General features: G+C 52.5%; 1 protein-coding gene across 1 annotated transcript; it reads left to right on the forward strand.

Moving 5' to 3' along the window:
* Window positions 1–6,384: 6,384 nt before the first annotated feature.
* Window positions 6,385–15,285, forward strand: TMEM151B (transmembrane protein 151B). Its single transcript, XM_027681914.1, has 3 exons — window positions 6,385–6,402; window positions 6,767–9,273; window positions 14,062–15,285. The coding sequence occupies exons 1-2, from the start codon at window positions 6,385–6,387 to the stop codon at window positions 8,255–8,257; spliced, it is 1,509 nt and encodes a 502-aa protein (XP_027537715.1). The 3' UTR covers window positions 8,258–9,273; window positions 14,062–15,285.
* The last annotated feature ends 255 nt before the right edge of the window (window positions 15,286–15,540 follow it).

Here is a 15,540-nt window from a genome sequence, read left to right on the forward strand (position 1 = left end):
GACCAGGAAACCCACCCGTCGGTCCCTGCTGCCCGTGGACTGCCCCGGCGCTTCGCTTCTCCATCGCTCGCCTGTCACCTGGGGATCGCCGCGGAGCCGCCGGGGCTGGAAGGGACGCAGCAGCCAGCGCCGTCCGGAGTGGGGGCCAGAGCCGGAGTGGCCAGGGTGGAGGAGGAAGGGAGAAAATCACAAAAGAGAGGCGCGGGGCGCCGCTTGGTCTCACTGCCACGGGAAGAGGTTGTTATGCCTGGGAGGAATGGAAGCGGGGACCCCCGCCTTGCTGCGCTCTGGCTTCTGGGGGCATCCAGGAGATGGCACAGCTGCCTAGGTCACTGCGAGGGAAGACGCAGTGGATAGCAGGGGAGAGGGCTTGGGGACCCAGCGCCAGGGACTATTGCTGATCGCTGCTCCCAGCTGGAGGTTGGCTGGGGAGAGTGGAAGGTGCAGACTGGGGCAGGGCAGGTACCAACATAGCTTTGCCTCCACGTGTACTGCAGTCTTCCCTTTTTGGAGAGACTTTTCTGGAGTCCAGGCAGCAGATGCCAGAAATGCTCAAGAGCAGGGTGCCCTGTGCCTGGGGAGCAGTACCGGTAGGCAGGTGTGCCAGTCCCTTTGTCTACCTCCACAGATCCTGCTTGCAGCTTGGGCTTCCCAAGAGGAGAGAAAGCAACTGCACCGACTAGTGAGAAGCACCTTATGCCATGGGGCTGGTGACCTATGGAAGTCAGCTGGGCAGTGTAGGAAGGACAGCATTCTCCTGGTGTGGTGGGTTGTCCTCTCTGGTGAGACCACAGCTCAAAGGGCAGCTTGTGGGGTGCTCAGGAGCTGGTGCATCACTTGTCCTCTGCTGCTGAGGAGCTGCAGTTAGTGAGTGCTGCATAATCCTGGTATTCTCTGTCTCCTTGGCTTAGGCAGAACATGCATGCTCATGCACTGTTATTCTATATATACAACTTATATTTAGATATAAATAATTGCAGGAGAGGAATGCTGAGGTTCAAGGACTGGGAAGCTGTACAAATACTGTGTACTCTGCTCTGTGTCTGTTCCTCTCTTCCTGCTTCCATTAAACAACTCCTGATGCCCTCAGCCCAGCTCTCCAAACAGATCCTGAGCAAGGTAGCTAAACTATGAGGTCCCTTTTTAGCATGAGGACATGCTCGTGCCATGCTGTGACATGGTCTCTTACTGCCAGTGCTCTGCTAGTGCTGGTCCTACTTTCAAGACAGCACAGTGGCTTTTCAGAGGTGCCAGTTCAAGAGCCACTTTGGATGAAAGAAGTGTAGCAGGAGCAGCATCCAGGTGAGTTTCCCTCACCTGTGGTGTCCCCTTGTTCGTAGAGATTACCAGAAGATTGTCTTGGCTTGGATTGCTCTGTTGTGGCTGCCAACTAGGGTGTCAGTGTAATCTTACACTGTGAGAGCAGGCAGAAGGGGTACAGTCCATGACCTGCACTTTTTAGGCTAAGGGCATCCTTCCTGTGGCCAGAAGCTGTCACAGACTTGCATGAAGCAGCTGGTGCAGGACAGGAAAGCTGCAGTCTCTCCTGATGGTGCTGTGCTTACTGGTGTCTCATGATGCAAGGAGGAGAGACTTTAGTGGGAAGGGGAGCCTGGATTCGTGGACTGACCTAGGGCAATCCTCTTGTCTTCAGAAATATTGGGAGGGGAGAAGGACAGGCTGTAGTGATGTCCTCATTTCCATCAGAACCAACTGTTGGTACCAATATCGCTGACCATCCCAACAATGTGGCTGAATCCCACATGTCAGGGTCCGTTGGCCAGGCCAGGTGGGGAGCCAGAGGAGATGTCTGGGGATTGGAAAATGGGAAACATGCTCTGTCCTCTTTGAAGGTACCTTGTGTTAACATATCTCAGGTTGCTGTGTCTAGAAGCCAGGCAGGGCTTCAAGTGCTTCTCTGTCCCAGCAAGGCAAGTAGCAAGAACTACTGGTCAGAGCTGACTGAGCCCATGTTTCCTCTTGGCATTACATGTCTACACATACACTTAATGATGGTTAGCTGAATTTCAATCAGCAACGCATACTTGGAGGGTAGGGAATACCAAGGGAAAAGCTCTTCAGCCTGGGAACAAGCAAAAAAATGTCCTTGTCCTGCTGCTCAGGTGGGATCTGATGGAAGGGACCAGTCCTCCTCCAAGTTGCTGTGTAAAATGGAGAACTTGGTATCGCTGCAGGATCTGACTGCTGGCAGAGTTCCCTGGCTCCTAGATGCTCAGCCTTCCTCTTTCCTCTGCAGCTGGTAATGCTGCCAGCCTCATCTTGAGCCGCCTCAGGTAGCTCCTGAATCTGTGCTGTAGGCACAGGGTGTGTGATGTGGGTGTTTGCTTGGACCATCCTGGCCAGGAGTTGCCAATGTCTGTCCAGGGCCTTGGAAGACAGTGACAATTCCTAGAAATGATTGATTTTCCCTGCCTCCCTTATTCTGGGGATTTGAAGTCAAAGGGATCTTATTAATTTCTTGCATGATGTAAGCGAATGGTAGGGAAGAGCCATGGAAACTGATGCTCAAGAGTCCCACTGGAGTCACCTGCAAGCTGCTGCCACTGCCTGGCACTCAGGAGCTACCTGGGCCTTCAGGCTGCTGCTCTGGGGCTTTTTTTGATTGTTTTTTTCAGTCCCGTAGAGGACCGTCTCTAGAACACCTAACCCTCTGAACCCCAGGGGGTCTTGTAAAGTGACAGTTTAGCTCTGGAGGTGAATCAGAGATTTAAGGCAGGTCTTTGCAGGGAGAGACAGGTAAAAGGATGGGAGATGATGACATGAAAACACTTGTTAAACAGGGGGACAGTGTATGGGGCCAGGGCTGAACTGTTACAGAGAGGAGCTTGAAGAGCTTAAAGGATTTCTGAAGTTGTTTAGTGTTCAAAGTTGCAGGGTCAAGGTTGCAGGGGTGATGAAGGTTTTTTGGCCCGTGTGCTTGGCCACTGGGGTGCTGGGCATGTTTGTCTCCTCAAGGCTTTTTTTGGAAGAGGATCCCTCCCCCCCCCCGCCTTCTATTGCTTCTGCCCTGTACATTGTGGGAATCTCCTTTTGTTTCACGGCTGGTTGTAAGTCCTCCCCTCCATCCCTCCCCGTGCATCCCAGAGCAGCAACTGCAGCTGTGGGACTCCATCTCTGTTCATCTCAGGGGCAATGTCAGGGAGACATTGCCACCTCAGAGACAAATGCCATGTACGAAGGAGGGGAGGCTGTAGCAGCAGTCCACCCCTTGCCTTTTCCAACGTGTGTTACAGTCAGCACCCAGGTGCCTGGTAAGAGTTGCCTTGTCTGTTCTGTGTGGTGAACTGAGGCACTGGGATCCCACAAAGGGGTCAGCTGAGCCTTGGCCAGACCAGTTCTGCCCTCTAGCACTGCAGAGATGTTTCTGTGCACCTGCAATAGCGGATTTGCTTATGGTTCTCCAGTGCTTGAGCCTGAGCCATGAGAGAGGCTCCTAGTGATGGAGGGAAACCCTGTTTGCAGTGAAGTAGGGCAAGTATTTTGCCTCATTCCATCAGACTGCAGTGGGCAGATGACGATGGCATTTATATCAGAGACTGCTCTCCTCCCAGTGACACTGTTCTGGGACAGATTTCCCTTTCCCCAGCTTTTTCCTCTGCTTGTTTGCTATGCTGGACTTATCCAAGGCTGGTTAATAGCTCAAGGAGACAACCTTATTCACCTACTTCTGCGGGCTGAAGCCGTGGAGCTGGTTGTTTGCTCCTGTGAGCCCTTTGCAGCCTGGGAAAGGAGCAGGGATGCTGCAGTTCCTACTGGGATTAGACTCTGCAGCTGGCTCCTCCTCCATCTCTGCTGTGGTTGTATCCCGTCATAGGCACTTGATCAGCTTTCGGAAACCCCACCAGTGCTGCCGAGGTGTATGTGTTTTACCTCAAAAGCCTAAGACAAAACTGGGTTGTAAACAGTTTACAGCAGGGGTTACTGTGACCCTGTAAAAGCGCTGCAGTATCTAAATGCTGCGTAGTCCTAGGAGGAGACTAATGCATGGACTAGAGCCCTGCTAACACAGTTCCTGGAACCAAGCCTGGGCTGCATCGTGCTCCCTGCCCTGGATAGGTAACCGCAGTGGGACTTGCCTGCATCTCCTCAGGGTGACAGCCAGCATCTCCCTTCTCCTGCGACACAGGCAGTGTGGAATGTGAAGGTCTGGGGAGTGACTGGGAGGTGGAATTTGCTTTTCTGAGGCAGACATCTCCGAAGACTTTTTTGTTTGCACCCATTCCCCAGCTTGGCAAATGAGCGAGCTGGATGCTTTGCTTTTTTCCCTGTGCTCTGTTTGCAGATCTGCCTCCTGAACAAGGTGCTGTTTCTCAGCCTTCTTACCCCACAGAGACCCTGGGTTTAGCATGTACCTTGCATTTCCCCAAGGCTCCTGTTCAGACCCTCCCCATGCTCCTCCTTTGGCTGAGCAGCTCCCTTAGATCCTCACAGTCAGTGCTGCTGCTGCCAGGGAAGATCTGCAACCTGGAAGGCAGCAGTGGGAGAGGAAACCTTCATCTGCCTGGGTAGTGGTACAGCATTCCAGCATGGGAGAGTCATGCTGCAGCTGAGCAAAGACAGAGGGATCTGAGCAGGCTCTTATAACTGTAGTGTGGACCTCAGGAGGGAGGGCACAGCTCAGGAGGCTCTGCCTCTTGAATGGCTCCCCCTTCCTCTCCTCACTCCCTTTTCTCTTACCTGGCGTTCCCTTCTTGTCCCATGACCATGAGGCTGCTGCAGTGGTGGGTTGCAATGTGAAGGCTTGGCTGCACGTGTGTCTATGCTGGCACTGGCAAGCAGAGCCACCCTGCACCTCTCCGTGTTGCCTGAAGGCTGGCACTGCCCCACCTGCCAGCCCTGGGCTCCGTGTCTGTCTCCAGCTCTTGCTCTCAGCCGGTGGCTCCAAAGAGGGGAGCTCAGTGCTGCTGATGCTTGGGACTGCCAGTGGGATGTACCATCATTCCCCTTGCCACCAGTGGTCCCTCTGGATGTGCAGGCTGACTGCTGGGGTGGGCAGGCAGGGAAGCTCCCTGCTTCTGGGAGAGAAACCTCTGTTGGAGATTCGGGTTGGATCCAGCCCTGCTGAGCGTGGTGGCAGAAAACCGACTGGCATGGGGTGGTCCAGGGTTTGACAAGGTGTAGGGAGGAAAGATAAGCCTCTGGGACTCTAGGGCACCAAGCCAGCACTGAGGGGCTCTTCAGGAGAGCACGACACATTTCTTAAAGGAAAGAAGAGGTCCAAATCTGTCCCTAGACCTGCCAGTGGCCTTGTGATCTCTGGTTCTTGCTTTAATTTTCCTTTTCATGCCAGAGTGGAAGTGCCCCTCCTGCTTTCTAATAGTGTGACCCTATTCAGCTCTTTGGGATCCATGGGTGAGAAACCTGTCCATCCCAGTGTGCTCAGGAATGGAGAAGAATGGAGCCAGGCTTGGACTTCAGTGCCATGAGTGGTGTCATTACAGCTGGCATTAGCCCCTGCCATGGCAGAGATGAGCTCAAGAGCCGTGCTCTGTGCAGGTGGGGAGGGAGAACAAAGCTGGAAGCCTCTTAGTAAGTTTCGTGGCATCTGCACAGTGATGGGTTCTTGCCCCCCTCTCTCAGGTTGCACATGTGGAGATTGCTGGATGAAGTGTAAGAAAGCAAATAATCTTTCTTTGGGTGGGATAATGTCAGGTCTCACAGACCAAGGTGGATCAATACTTGAGACTGCAAAGTGTTGCAGAGTGACAGAAGTTTCCTTAACCAGGGTTTTTTTCATGGGTCTGTGTGAAACCCTGCACTGTTCCTCTGGTAAAAGCACCAGTGCAGTCCCTTTAAAAAGTCCTGTTTCTGAAGTTCTACCCTTTCCTCACCATGAAAGACCTGAGAGCAGTTTTTTTCTGGAAGTGTGGGCTGTCACAGCTGAATCCCAGCGCAAGCAGGGACATTTGCTAGCAGCTGTGAGTGGCCTCTTGCCCTCCCTGCTGCTGCAGATTGGTGGGATGCTTTTCCAGCCTGAACACTTTTTAGGATGTCATTCCATTTTTGCTTTTTCTCCTGCCAGAGGTGGCTGCATTTCAGTTGTGGAAAAGTACTTTCCCGTTGGTGTGATTTATACTTGAAAAGCACTTCAGAGCCCCTTAGACTGCCAAGTGTTGTGGTGGGAATTGCCATTGCTATTACCAAACAGAGACATTCCCAGCTGCAGAAGGTCTGTTTCTCCACCCTACAGGCACCCCAAGCAGCTTGTGCTGCCCTGGTGGGAGAAATTGGAATATTGCTGGTGCTCGTTACTTGGAAGAGGGGAGCGACTGGTGTGTGAGCAGTGAGAGGTGCACTGGGATGAGCTGTGGGGAGGGGTTCAGGTGGGACGACCCATGAGTTAGAGCTGCCTGCACTGGTGGGATGGGTGCAGAAGCTGAGGTATCTGGGGGAGATCCACCAGCCTCTGTCTTATTGTGCTTCATTACCCCTTCCCAGGATGTGACAGTGGTAGGGATTACTCTCCCCTGAAGAAGGGGAATGCTTGGGGTGCGGCTGTCAGAGTTGTCCTCTGCCACTCTTCTTCACATCCAGCTGGGATGTCTCCCAAGGAGGGGCAGAGCACCGTGAAGGGAAGTGGGGTGACAGTTGCCCGCACTGTGTGATTGTCATCCTGGGAGAGATCCCGGCCTCTGGCCTGCCCGCTGAGGCTGGGAGCCCCAGGCATCTGCTGTTTTGATTCCACAGGGCTATAGGTGCTACCATAGCACCCTGCTGCCTTCTCCCCTTCCCTCTGCTCCTGCAGTCTACTGACTCCTCTCTTGTTTTCTCTTCCCTTCTTCCCGGTCCGCCGGAGCAGCAGCGTCCAGTGAAGCAGTCTCTCAGCAAGTCTCTGTGCCGAGAGTCCCACTGGAAATGCCTGCTGCTGTCCCTCCTCATGTACGGCTGCATGGGAGCCATGACATGGTGCCATGTCACCAAGGTGACCCGGCTGACCTTTGACAGCGCATACAAAGGCAAGTCCATGATGTACCACGACAGCCCCTGTTCCAACGGCTACGTCTACATCCCCTTGGCTTTCCTGGTGATGCTCTACGTGGTGTACCTGGTGGAGTGCTGGCACTGCTACACCCGCAACGAGCTGCAATACAAAGTAGACGTGGAGAGTGTGCACGAGCGTGTGCAGCGGATGCAGCAGGCGACTCCCTGCATCTGGTGGAAGGCCATCAGCTACCACTACGTCCGCAGGACCCGGCAGGTTACCCGCTACCGCAACGGGGATGCCTACACCACCACCCAAGTGTATCATGAGCGGGTCAACACCCACGTGGCAGAGGCTGAATTTGATTATTCCAATTGTGGAGTTAAGGATATCTCCAAGGACCTCATTGACCTGGAGAGCTACCCCGCCACACGGCTCCGCTTCACCAAGTGTTTCAGCTTTGCCAATGTGGAGTCAGAGAACTCCTATCTGACCCAGCGGGCCCGCTTCTTCACAGAGAATGAGGGCCTAGATGACTACATGGAGGCCAGGGAGGGGATGCACCTCAAAAATGTGGACTTCAAGGAATACATGGTGGCCTTTTCCGACCCAGACAACCTGCCTTGGTATGTATCTCACTATGTCTTCTGGGTGGCAGCTCTGCTGACCCTGTCCTGGCCCCTGAGGGTGCTAAATGAGTACCGCACCTCCTATGTCCATTACCACGTGGAGAAACTCTTTGGGTTCGACTACGTGGCAGTGACACCGGCCGAGGAGCGCACCTTCTGCCGGAGGATGCCCCGCGTCAACACAGTGGACAGCACCGAGCTGGAGTGGCACATACGATCCAACCAGCAGCTGGTGCCCAGCTATTCGGAAGCGGTCCTGATGGACTTGGTGGGGCTCTCCGGCTGCACCAGCTACTCTGCTTGCCGGTACGGGGGCTACCGGCAGAACTGCGAGCGATGCCACAGGACTATAAGCAGCTCCTCCATCTTCTCCCGCAGTGCTCTGAGCATCTGCAATGGCAGTCCCAGGATTCCCTTCAGCAGCAGCCGCTTTTCTCTGGGCCGCCTGTATGGCTCACGACGCAGCTGCCTCTGGCAGAGCCGGAGTGGGAGCCTGAATGAGCAGAGCTGCCCCACTGAGCAGACACGCCTCTCCAGCCAGGTGACTGTGGAGGAGGAAGACCCCCCTCCTTACCAGGATGCCCTCTACTTCCCCGTTCTCATCGTACACCGCAACGAAGGCTGCCTGAACCACGACCACCGTCACCTCCATCGCAACGGGTCCTGTGTGGAGACCTCACTGTGAAAGCAGAGGGCGGTGAGATCTCATTGTCCATTGCCTGGCCCAAGCCAGCACAGGATTTGGGGAGAGGAGCACAGGGGGGACAGCCTAAGAGGACATCAGGATGGAGTGGACATGGCATCTCGCTCCATCAGCCAGTGAAAGCTCCCCACAGTGTGGCTCTGACCTCCCAGAGGGGTGGGTGCTGATGCTCCCCTGACGTGGCACAGAACTCTAGACCAACCACCACATGCAAAAAAAAAATAAATAATTCAACCAAACCAACCCCAAAACCGTAATTCATGGCATCAAGATCCAAAGGGGAGAATAAAAAGATAGGCCTGATGCAGGGAGGGGGTGGTTTTTGTCTCCCAGCCCTGGCTCCAGGCTGGCTCATGCTCCGAGGAACCAGCAGCCATCAGAAAGCGCCTTGCTGCACCTCTGCCCACCCTGCTTCTCATGCTGGAGCAAGACCCCTTGCAGTGTGGAGGGGAATGGGCCCCTTGGGAGCAGGGTGTAACTGCCTGTAACGGAAGGTCTGGGGCATCCAGGCACATGGATGGAGCAGCAGGTTAAAGCAAAGGCTGAAAGCCATGAATCCAGCTCTTCCCCTTCCCCCCAACTGTTCCCCACCCTCCCCATTTTTTTTTTTTAGACCACGCTCCGACTGTTACCCTGTTCTCACTGCTGGGAATGGCATCACCTCCAGAGGATCCCAGGCTCCTCAGGAAGGTTCGGCATATCAGCTCTGAGTCAGCATCCCTTAGGTAAAGGGTTTTCTGTTTGGGCACGCAGCACCAGGGAAGGGATGAATGTGCAAACCCAGATGGAGCAGAAATCTGCAGCGCTGCCGATGTGTTTGCTGGAGGAGGGCTCAGCTGGAAACAGAAAACGGTAGGCCCCTGGTGAGCTGAGGAAGGGGAACAGGATGGCACTGGGACAGGCATCATGGTATCAGGTGGCAGGTCAAGTAGCTGGGGACCCTTCCTGGCTTTGAATTGAGTCCTAATTGGTTCAGACAAGCATCAAGGAAGGCTCTGGTAGGTTCAGCTGCAGTTCACCTATTGATAATGGAGCAGCAGGTTGGTGCATCTCTGCATGAGTGAATTTTGCATGAGATCTAGCTGGGCTCTGGCTGTGGACTCTGAGCTGCAGGATCTTGACAGCCTGGTTTTGGGAGAGAGCTCTGAGGGGCTAGGAGGGAGAAATGCAAAAGCATGCAGGAGCATTGAGAACCTGGGCTGCGGAAATGAGGAGCAAAAGGATTCCCCTTCTGTGGGACCCCACTATGGGTGCAGGACCCATGCAGGAGCCATCTTCCATGAGGGATGCTTTCCAGAACAGAGGCGAGAGATGTGTTAGAGGGGAACCTGCTTAAAACCGAGCAGTTTGCACTACAGAGGTTTTTGCAGGGAGGTGTCAGGCTGTGAGAAGTAAGGTGACTTCTGCATAGCCCATTAGCCCCTGGGTTCTTCTGCCTTGCCCTTGTCAGTGCAGGTTGCTCTGAGCTTTGTGCTGCCCCTTCTATCCTGTTGGAAGGGATCTTGGTGACGTTGGGCAAGGAGCCTTCATGTCACTGAAGCTTCATCAGTGGCTGCAGCATGCAGACACCCAGCTTTTCCTCTGAAAAGCTATCTCCTTTTCAGTCAGCTCTTTGGGGGAGTGAATGCCAAATCAGCCAGCGATTTCTCCAAACAGCACTGCTTTTCAGCCTCACCACACTTCCCTCATCAGCTGGGGCAAACAGCTAAAAACAGCAGGTCTTGGGTGACAAGGGTAAGTCCTTTAGCACCTGGGCATTTGAGCTTGATGTCTGCCTCCACATCCATCGCAGAAAGGCGAAATGTAACAGCAAACAGTGAGGCATTGTATTTAGTCTAGCCTGTCTTCCTCCTGCCAGCTATTAATGAGGGCTCTGTTTCTCTCATCACGCTGCTCTATTTGCCTCCCAGGTCTTGAGGAGGCTGCAAATGCACCCATGCACCACATCAGTCCTCTTGAAAATCATCTCTTGCTGGCAAGCCTGGAGCGGTCAGCGCCTGCGGGTGTTGTAGGGCTCTGCTTGTCTTTTCCCCCAGATCAGTCTGTTCTGCTCTTTGTGCCCTGCGTATCCTGGTCAGTGTCTCTTGCCCTTCAAGTCAGCTTGTCCTCCTTGATCCCAAGTGCTAGACTCCAGACAGGAGTTTGGAGAACAGCGGTTTGAACAGAAAGTCCCTTAAAATCTCACTCTGTTATGATTCTGTCTTGTCATCTGCGCTTTCTTGCCCTAGACTTAGATGTTGGCTAAAAGAGGGTCCCTAGGAGGCCAGAGAAGCATAAGATCTCTGGTATGGGCACATCCCTCTCTGCGTTTTGTTCTCATCATTTTTGGCACAGTTTCAGACCGGGTGAAAGCAACCCTGGGATTTCCTTGCTCAATAATGACATTTGGCTTGCTGTGCATTTGTGCTTCTCTCTCCAAGGGCTTAATGTAAGCCAAGGCCAGTGTTGAGTGTCCACGTGACTCTGGGGAGATAATGATGTGTTCTTGTGTGTCCCAGTGAATCAAGACAGTGGAGCTGCAACGGGTCATTAGTGAGGAATGTGGTCACCTTGTCCTTGCTGACATATTCTCTTTGAAATCTCCTACACATTGCTTAAATTAGGCTGTGATGGCTCCTCTTTCTATCTCCAGCATCCAAGGTGCCTTGGACAGATGGATTTATCTAAGATTTGGCAGGCCTTTTAGCTCCCTGGGGCAAAGACAGTCTTCAGAATAGGGACAGATTAGCAGGGTCTCTGGGATCCCCATCCTTTAGCACCTGCAGCAGAATTGCAGGCACCGTGTGCTTGGCTCTTTCTGGGGCTTTCCATGAGAATGCCTCACCTTGTTCCTCTGCCCCATTTTCTCCTGTGAAATCTTATTCTGGAGGTGGTCTGTCCAGGTGAACACATGGATCTTCAAGGCATGGCTGCTGCTCTGACCAGCAGGATCCATAGTCTTCCTGTTACTGAACACCTTCCCCATTGTACCTGGTGCCAGGTCCCAGACATAGTCCCAGTGCCACTGTCTGTGGCTGTCCCAGACCCTCAGTACCCTGAGAAGTGAGACCCCTCTAGCTGGTGCTTCCTGCTGGACGCCAGGATTTCTTGGAGATCCCCTTCCTCATATTCTTGGCCCTGCTACCCCACTACTCCTGGTGGAACTGCCCCCCTGGTCCAACTACTCCATTCTTGCAAGGGTGGAGATATTTGTGCCCTGCCTCAGGCTCAGGAAAGGGGGATGACACACGTGGACATGGTAAGGGAGCAGGACTGGGCAGGAGGAACAGGAGCTGCCTGCTGGCTTGGCAGAGAGAAGCTTGGTAGAGCTGAAGAGGACAGACTGAAACTGGGGTTCTTCCTGGCATGTCTAGCTAGGCAGGGAAGCTCAGAGCAGAAAACTGGGCTCTCCCTTCCCTCTCCTGGCATTGGACACCACCAGCAAAGTTTGTGTATAAGTTTCCTCCTGAGTGTTGGTGAGGAGCCCTGGGCAAAAGCAATTCTTATGACACAGGTTACTAGCACAGATACCCAGAGATGGTCTGTCCCTGCTCTGGCAGCACAGCCTCTCCATAGTGGAGTCATCCTATCTCCCCGGCACACAGACACCCACCTACCACAGCTCTGGGCTGAGCAGCAGTCAGGCATCTGCTCCTCCTGCAGATTTGTGTCTGCTCTCTGCCATGTCTGTGTTGGTGATGACGATTCCTTTGGCAGCTCATTCGATGGCCCAGTCTGCTCCTCTCGTGATAGCCTTCTCCCTTATATCTAACCTGAATTCTCCCTGCTGTATCTTAATCCCATTACTTCTCCTTCATTGACTGGTGAGTCTAATTGGCTCTGCTCCTTTTCCCCATGGCCTTCCCGACACAAGCAGGCGTTATCTGGTCTCTATAGCCTTCCCTTCACCAATCCTAGGGTCTTGATCTCACTTGCCAAACCCTGGTTTGAGTGGTGGTGCAGAAGTTTTCCCTGTGTAGTGAGTATGTCACTCCTGCTCTGAGCTCAACCTGGGCAAGAGGAGAGGGCCAAAGGTGCAAGCAATGCCTTGGTCTGTCAGGGAGGCTGTGTCCTCACTTCCAGAGCAGATCTCTTCAAAGTGAGTGGAGTACACAGAGCTGTTGGCCCCTTACGCAAGGAAAGCCGGATAGTGCACATCAGCCTCTGGGAGGGTGAAAGCTGTGTGCTTGTCAGTATGATGGGGGCAATAACTAAAGGATCTCCACAGTCAGATGGCTTAGGTTTTCTTCATACGTCGTTCACCCATTGCAGCATTCCATGGGCTGAGAGTCAGGCTCAGCATTGCACTTATCAGCAAGCTTTCCTCACATACTAGAAGGAGTGAGACAGTAATGCTACCAGCTCCTCTTCCTGGCCCTTCATGGTGCTAATGCATCCCAGAAGAGGGCTAGTCCTTACTGCTGCAAAGCTGGACAATAAGTTTGGGCTATTTGATGTTTGCTGTTGCTGTCAGTATACTTGTCAGATACTTAAGAAGCTCTGAATTAGCTGATCTTCCAGACACATGACCACTCATTTATCTATCTTTCAGCACACTGGAAGCTTTCCAGATAGCACCTGGCACTTTGCTTGTGCAGAACTGGTCGGCAACACCAGCCAGCCTGGTGGTACTTCTTGAGCCCACTGCATGTCATGTCTCACTCTACACCAAGGAAGGAGGTTTCAGAGAGGGCTGTCAGAGTGAGCAGCTCTAGGGGCATTTGTTAGGATGGGGAGAGGGAATCTCAGCTTATGGCGAAGCCCAGGCCTTCCAGAATCACACACCAGGCAAATGTGCAGTATTAGGGCTGGGGAAGTTGCTATACATCCCCTTCCCTTTCTCCTCCCCATAAAATGCACATTACAGATCCAGCCAGTCTCTGCCCTCTTTGTTGTCTTTTCACTCAAAAGGCTGGAGAGATGTTTAATAACTGATGGATGCCTGTGGGGAAAGGACTGCAGGAAAAGGTTTATTAAGTGGAAGTTGGAGAGAGTTAGGTAGCATCTGATGTCAGTGGAACAGTGCCTGCTGATTAGTTAGTGGGACAAATAACACCTTTTAAGCTCTTCTTCCAGCCTTTCCAACCACAGTTTCAGTACAGCTGTCTAATATCACCAGGATGCTGCCTTACATGAGCAGAGTACAACCTTGCTGCAATGTGCTCCTACTCTGCCGCTGTAGCTGTAGGGTCTGAGTCTGAAATACTATACCACCACCAAGATGTTGTGTTACCAAAGAGCTGTAAGTCTCAATTGGGATATGTGCTTCTGATCATGTTTTATTCATGTTCATATTAGAATAAGGTCTGTGTGAATATGATCTGTATCCAGGTGATCTCAGAAATGAGACATGGTTTAAGTGTAGCTCTGTTTGGTGCTGCTGCCTCCAATGATGCACTTGGGCCTAGAGTCTCCACCGAGCCAGGTATGCATGGGGGCCAAAGGCTGGTTCATAGGACCTGGGAGCCCAGTGAGGAATTGGGGCTGAGCCCACCTAGGGCTGTTTCCCCTGTGGGCATTCTGGAAAAAGTGGAAATGAGCATAGTCACCTTTCAGGTAGAAATTAATGGGCTATGCTCATTCCTAGTGTAATTTTATTGAAGCCAGTGGTACTGTACTAATGTGAGCTTGGCTTAGCAACTCCTCAGAGGGGGTCTGTCTTTGAGTCCAGACAAATTGATCTGTCACAGTGTTGCTTTGATGTATAGAATTTGTGTTGGGACTTGACCAACATAAATGAATGTTGAATATCTACTGTTTCTGCAAACAGTGGGTTGAATTGTTTTGCTCTGCTGCCTCCATCACAGCTGCTCCACCAAGGGGAACGTTATGCCCATGGATGTGATCTGTCAACTCTCTCAAAAGCAAGCTAACAAGCAAACTGACCTCCACAGCACTGGGAGAGGAGCCTTCTCCCACAGGACCATAGCCTTTCCGCACCTGAGGGAAAAGAGGTCCCAAGGACAGAACTGAACTGGCAAGACCCATGGCCTCGTGGCCTGCCCCTCCTCCTTCCCTCCTTACCTCATATGTCTGTCTTGGGGGAGGGATGGTTTCCCTGTGGAGTTCAGCAAGCTCCTCTTCCTCATACACAGGCTCATACACAGGCTCTACTCACAGGTATATCATCCACCTATGCAACTCTTCCAGAAGCTGCCAAGTTTTCAGGAACTCGTTACAATGTGCAGCATGGCCATCCGGCACTGAGAATAAGCACAGTGGCTGCTGGAAAGCTAAGTGGGTTTTATTCCTCCCCCCATTCCCAAGGAAGACTGTTTTTGTTGGGCCATTTTGTTCGTTCTGTTTTTGTAAACTTCATTTGGGGGAAATGAAGCTTGTGAGAAATTGGTACCCATCATGAACCCTCCCCAGTCTTTTGAACTTCGTGAATGGATGGATCACCTACTGTGATTATAATTTAACGGATTTTGTAGAACAAAATAACTTCACACACAGACACATGAGGTTCTTTCACTCTCCATCAGCACAAGCTGCTTCTGCGATCTTAGCTACTCACATTAGTGGAAGAAAAAACCTAGCTAGAATGTGGTGAGATGACGTAGTGCTTTGTATCAGTCCCACGGTCCCAATGTCCATTAGCAGCACTGTCAGCTGCTGTGCCATGAATTCGGACTTTGGATGGCAGCCCATGAACCAGTCAGGGTAAAAGTTTGGAAAAACACAAGCCTGAGTCTAGCGCATCTCCAGAAGCAGATGCAGTGGGAGGAGCAGCTGAAAGCAGGCATCACCTCTGGCTCGGCTGTGCCAGGAGCTGGTGGGCTCTGTGCTGCACCTGTCCCCCAGGAAGAGCCTGCCCCCAGAGGCCAAGCAGAGGGGAATGAGGTAGTGACATGTCTGATGGAGCAAAATGCACAGCACAGCTCAGCCAATGGGAAACAGCAGTGACAACTAGACCCCAAAATAACAGGATTTCACTTTGGAAATGCCAACATCTTTTTCGAACTGAAATGAGACTAGGAGGCCTTAACAGTTGAGAGAAGTGTTTCATGTTGCTGTTCCTTGCTTAAAAAGAAATAATTTTTGGTGATGAAGTAGGTTTAAACTCTCCACTCGTTCCAGCCCTTGTTGTGTTGGTGGAGATGAAATGCTTAAGGCAGATTGGGATGGTGGCCCTGTGGCTTTGCAGTGGGGTAGGCTGGAACAGAGGCTGGAGTTTAAAGTCTTCCTCTGAGGTGTGACCTGGCCATCTACCTACACATGCACGCATGGTAGGGTGGGCTTCTGCATGCTTGTGTGCACAGCTGGGACCCGTGGCCCTGCAGAGG

Source organism: Neopelma chrysocephalum, unplaced genomic scaffold, assembly GCF_003984885.1.
Source record: "Neopelma chrysocephalum unplaced genomic scaffold, ASM398488v2 Primary Assembly neopelma1_61b, whole genome shotgun sequence".
Lineage (NCBI taxonomy): Eukaryota > Metazoa > Chordata > Aves > Passeriformes > Pipridae > Neopelma > Neopelma chrysocephalum.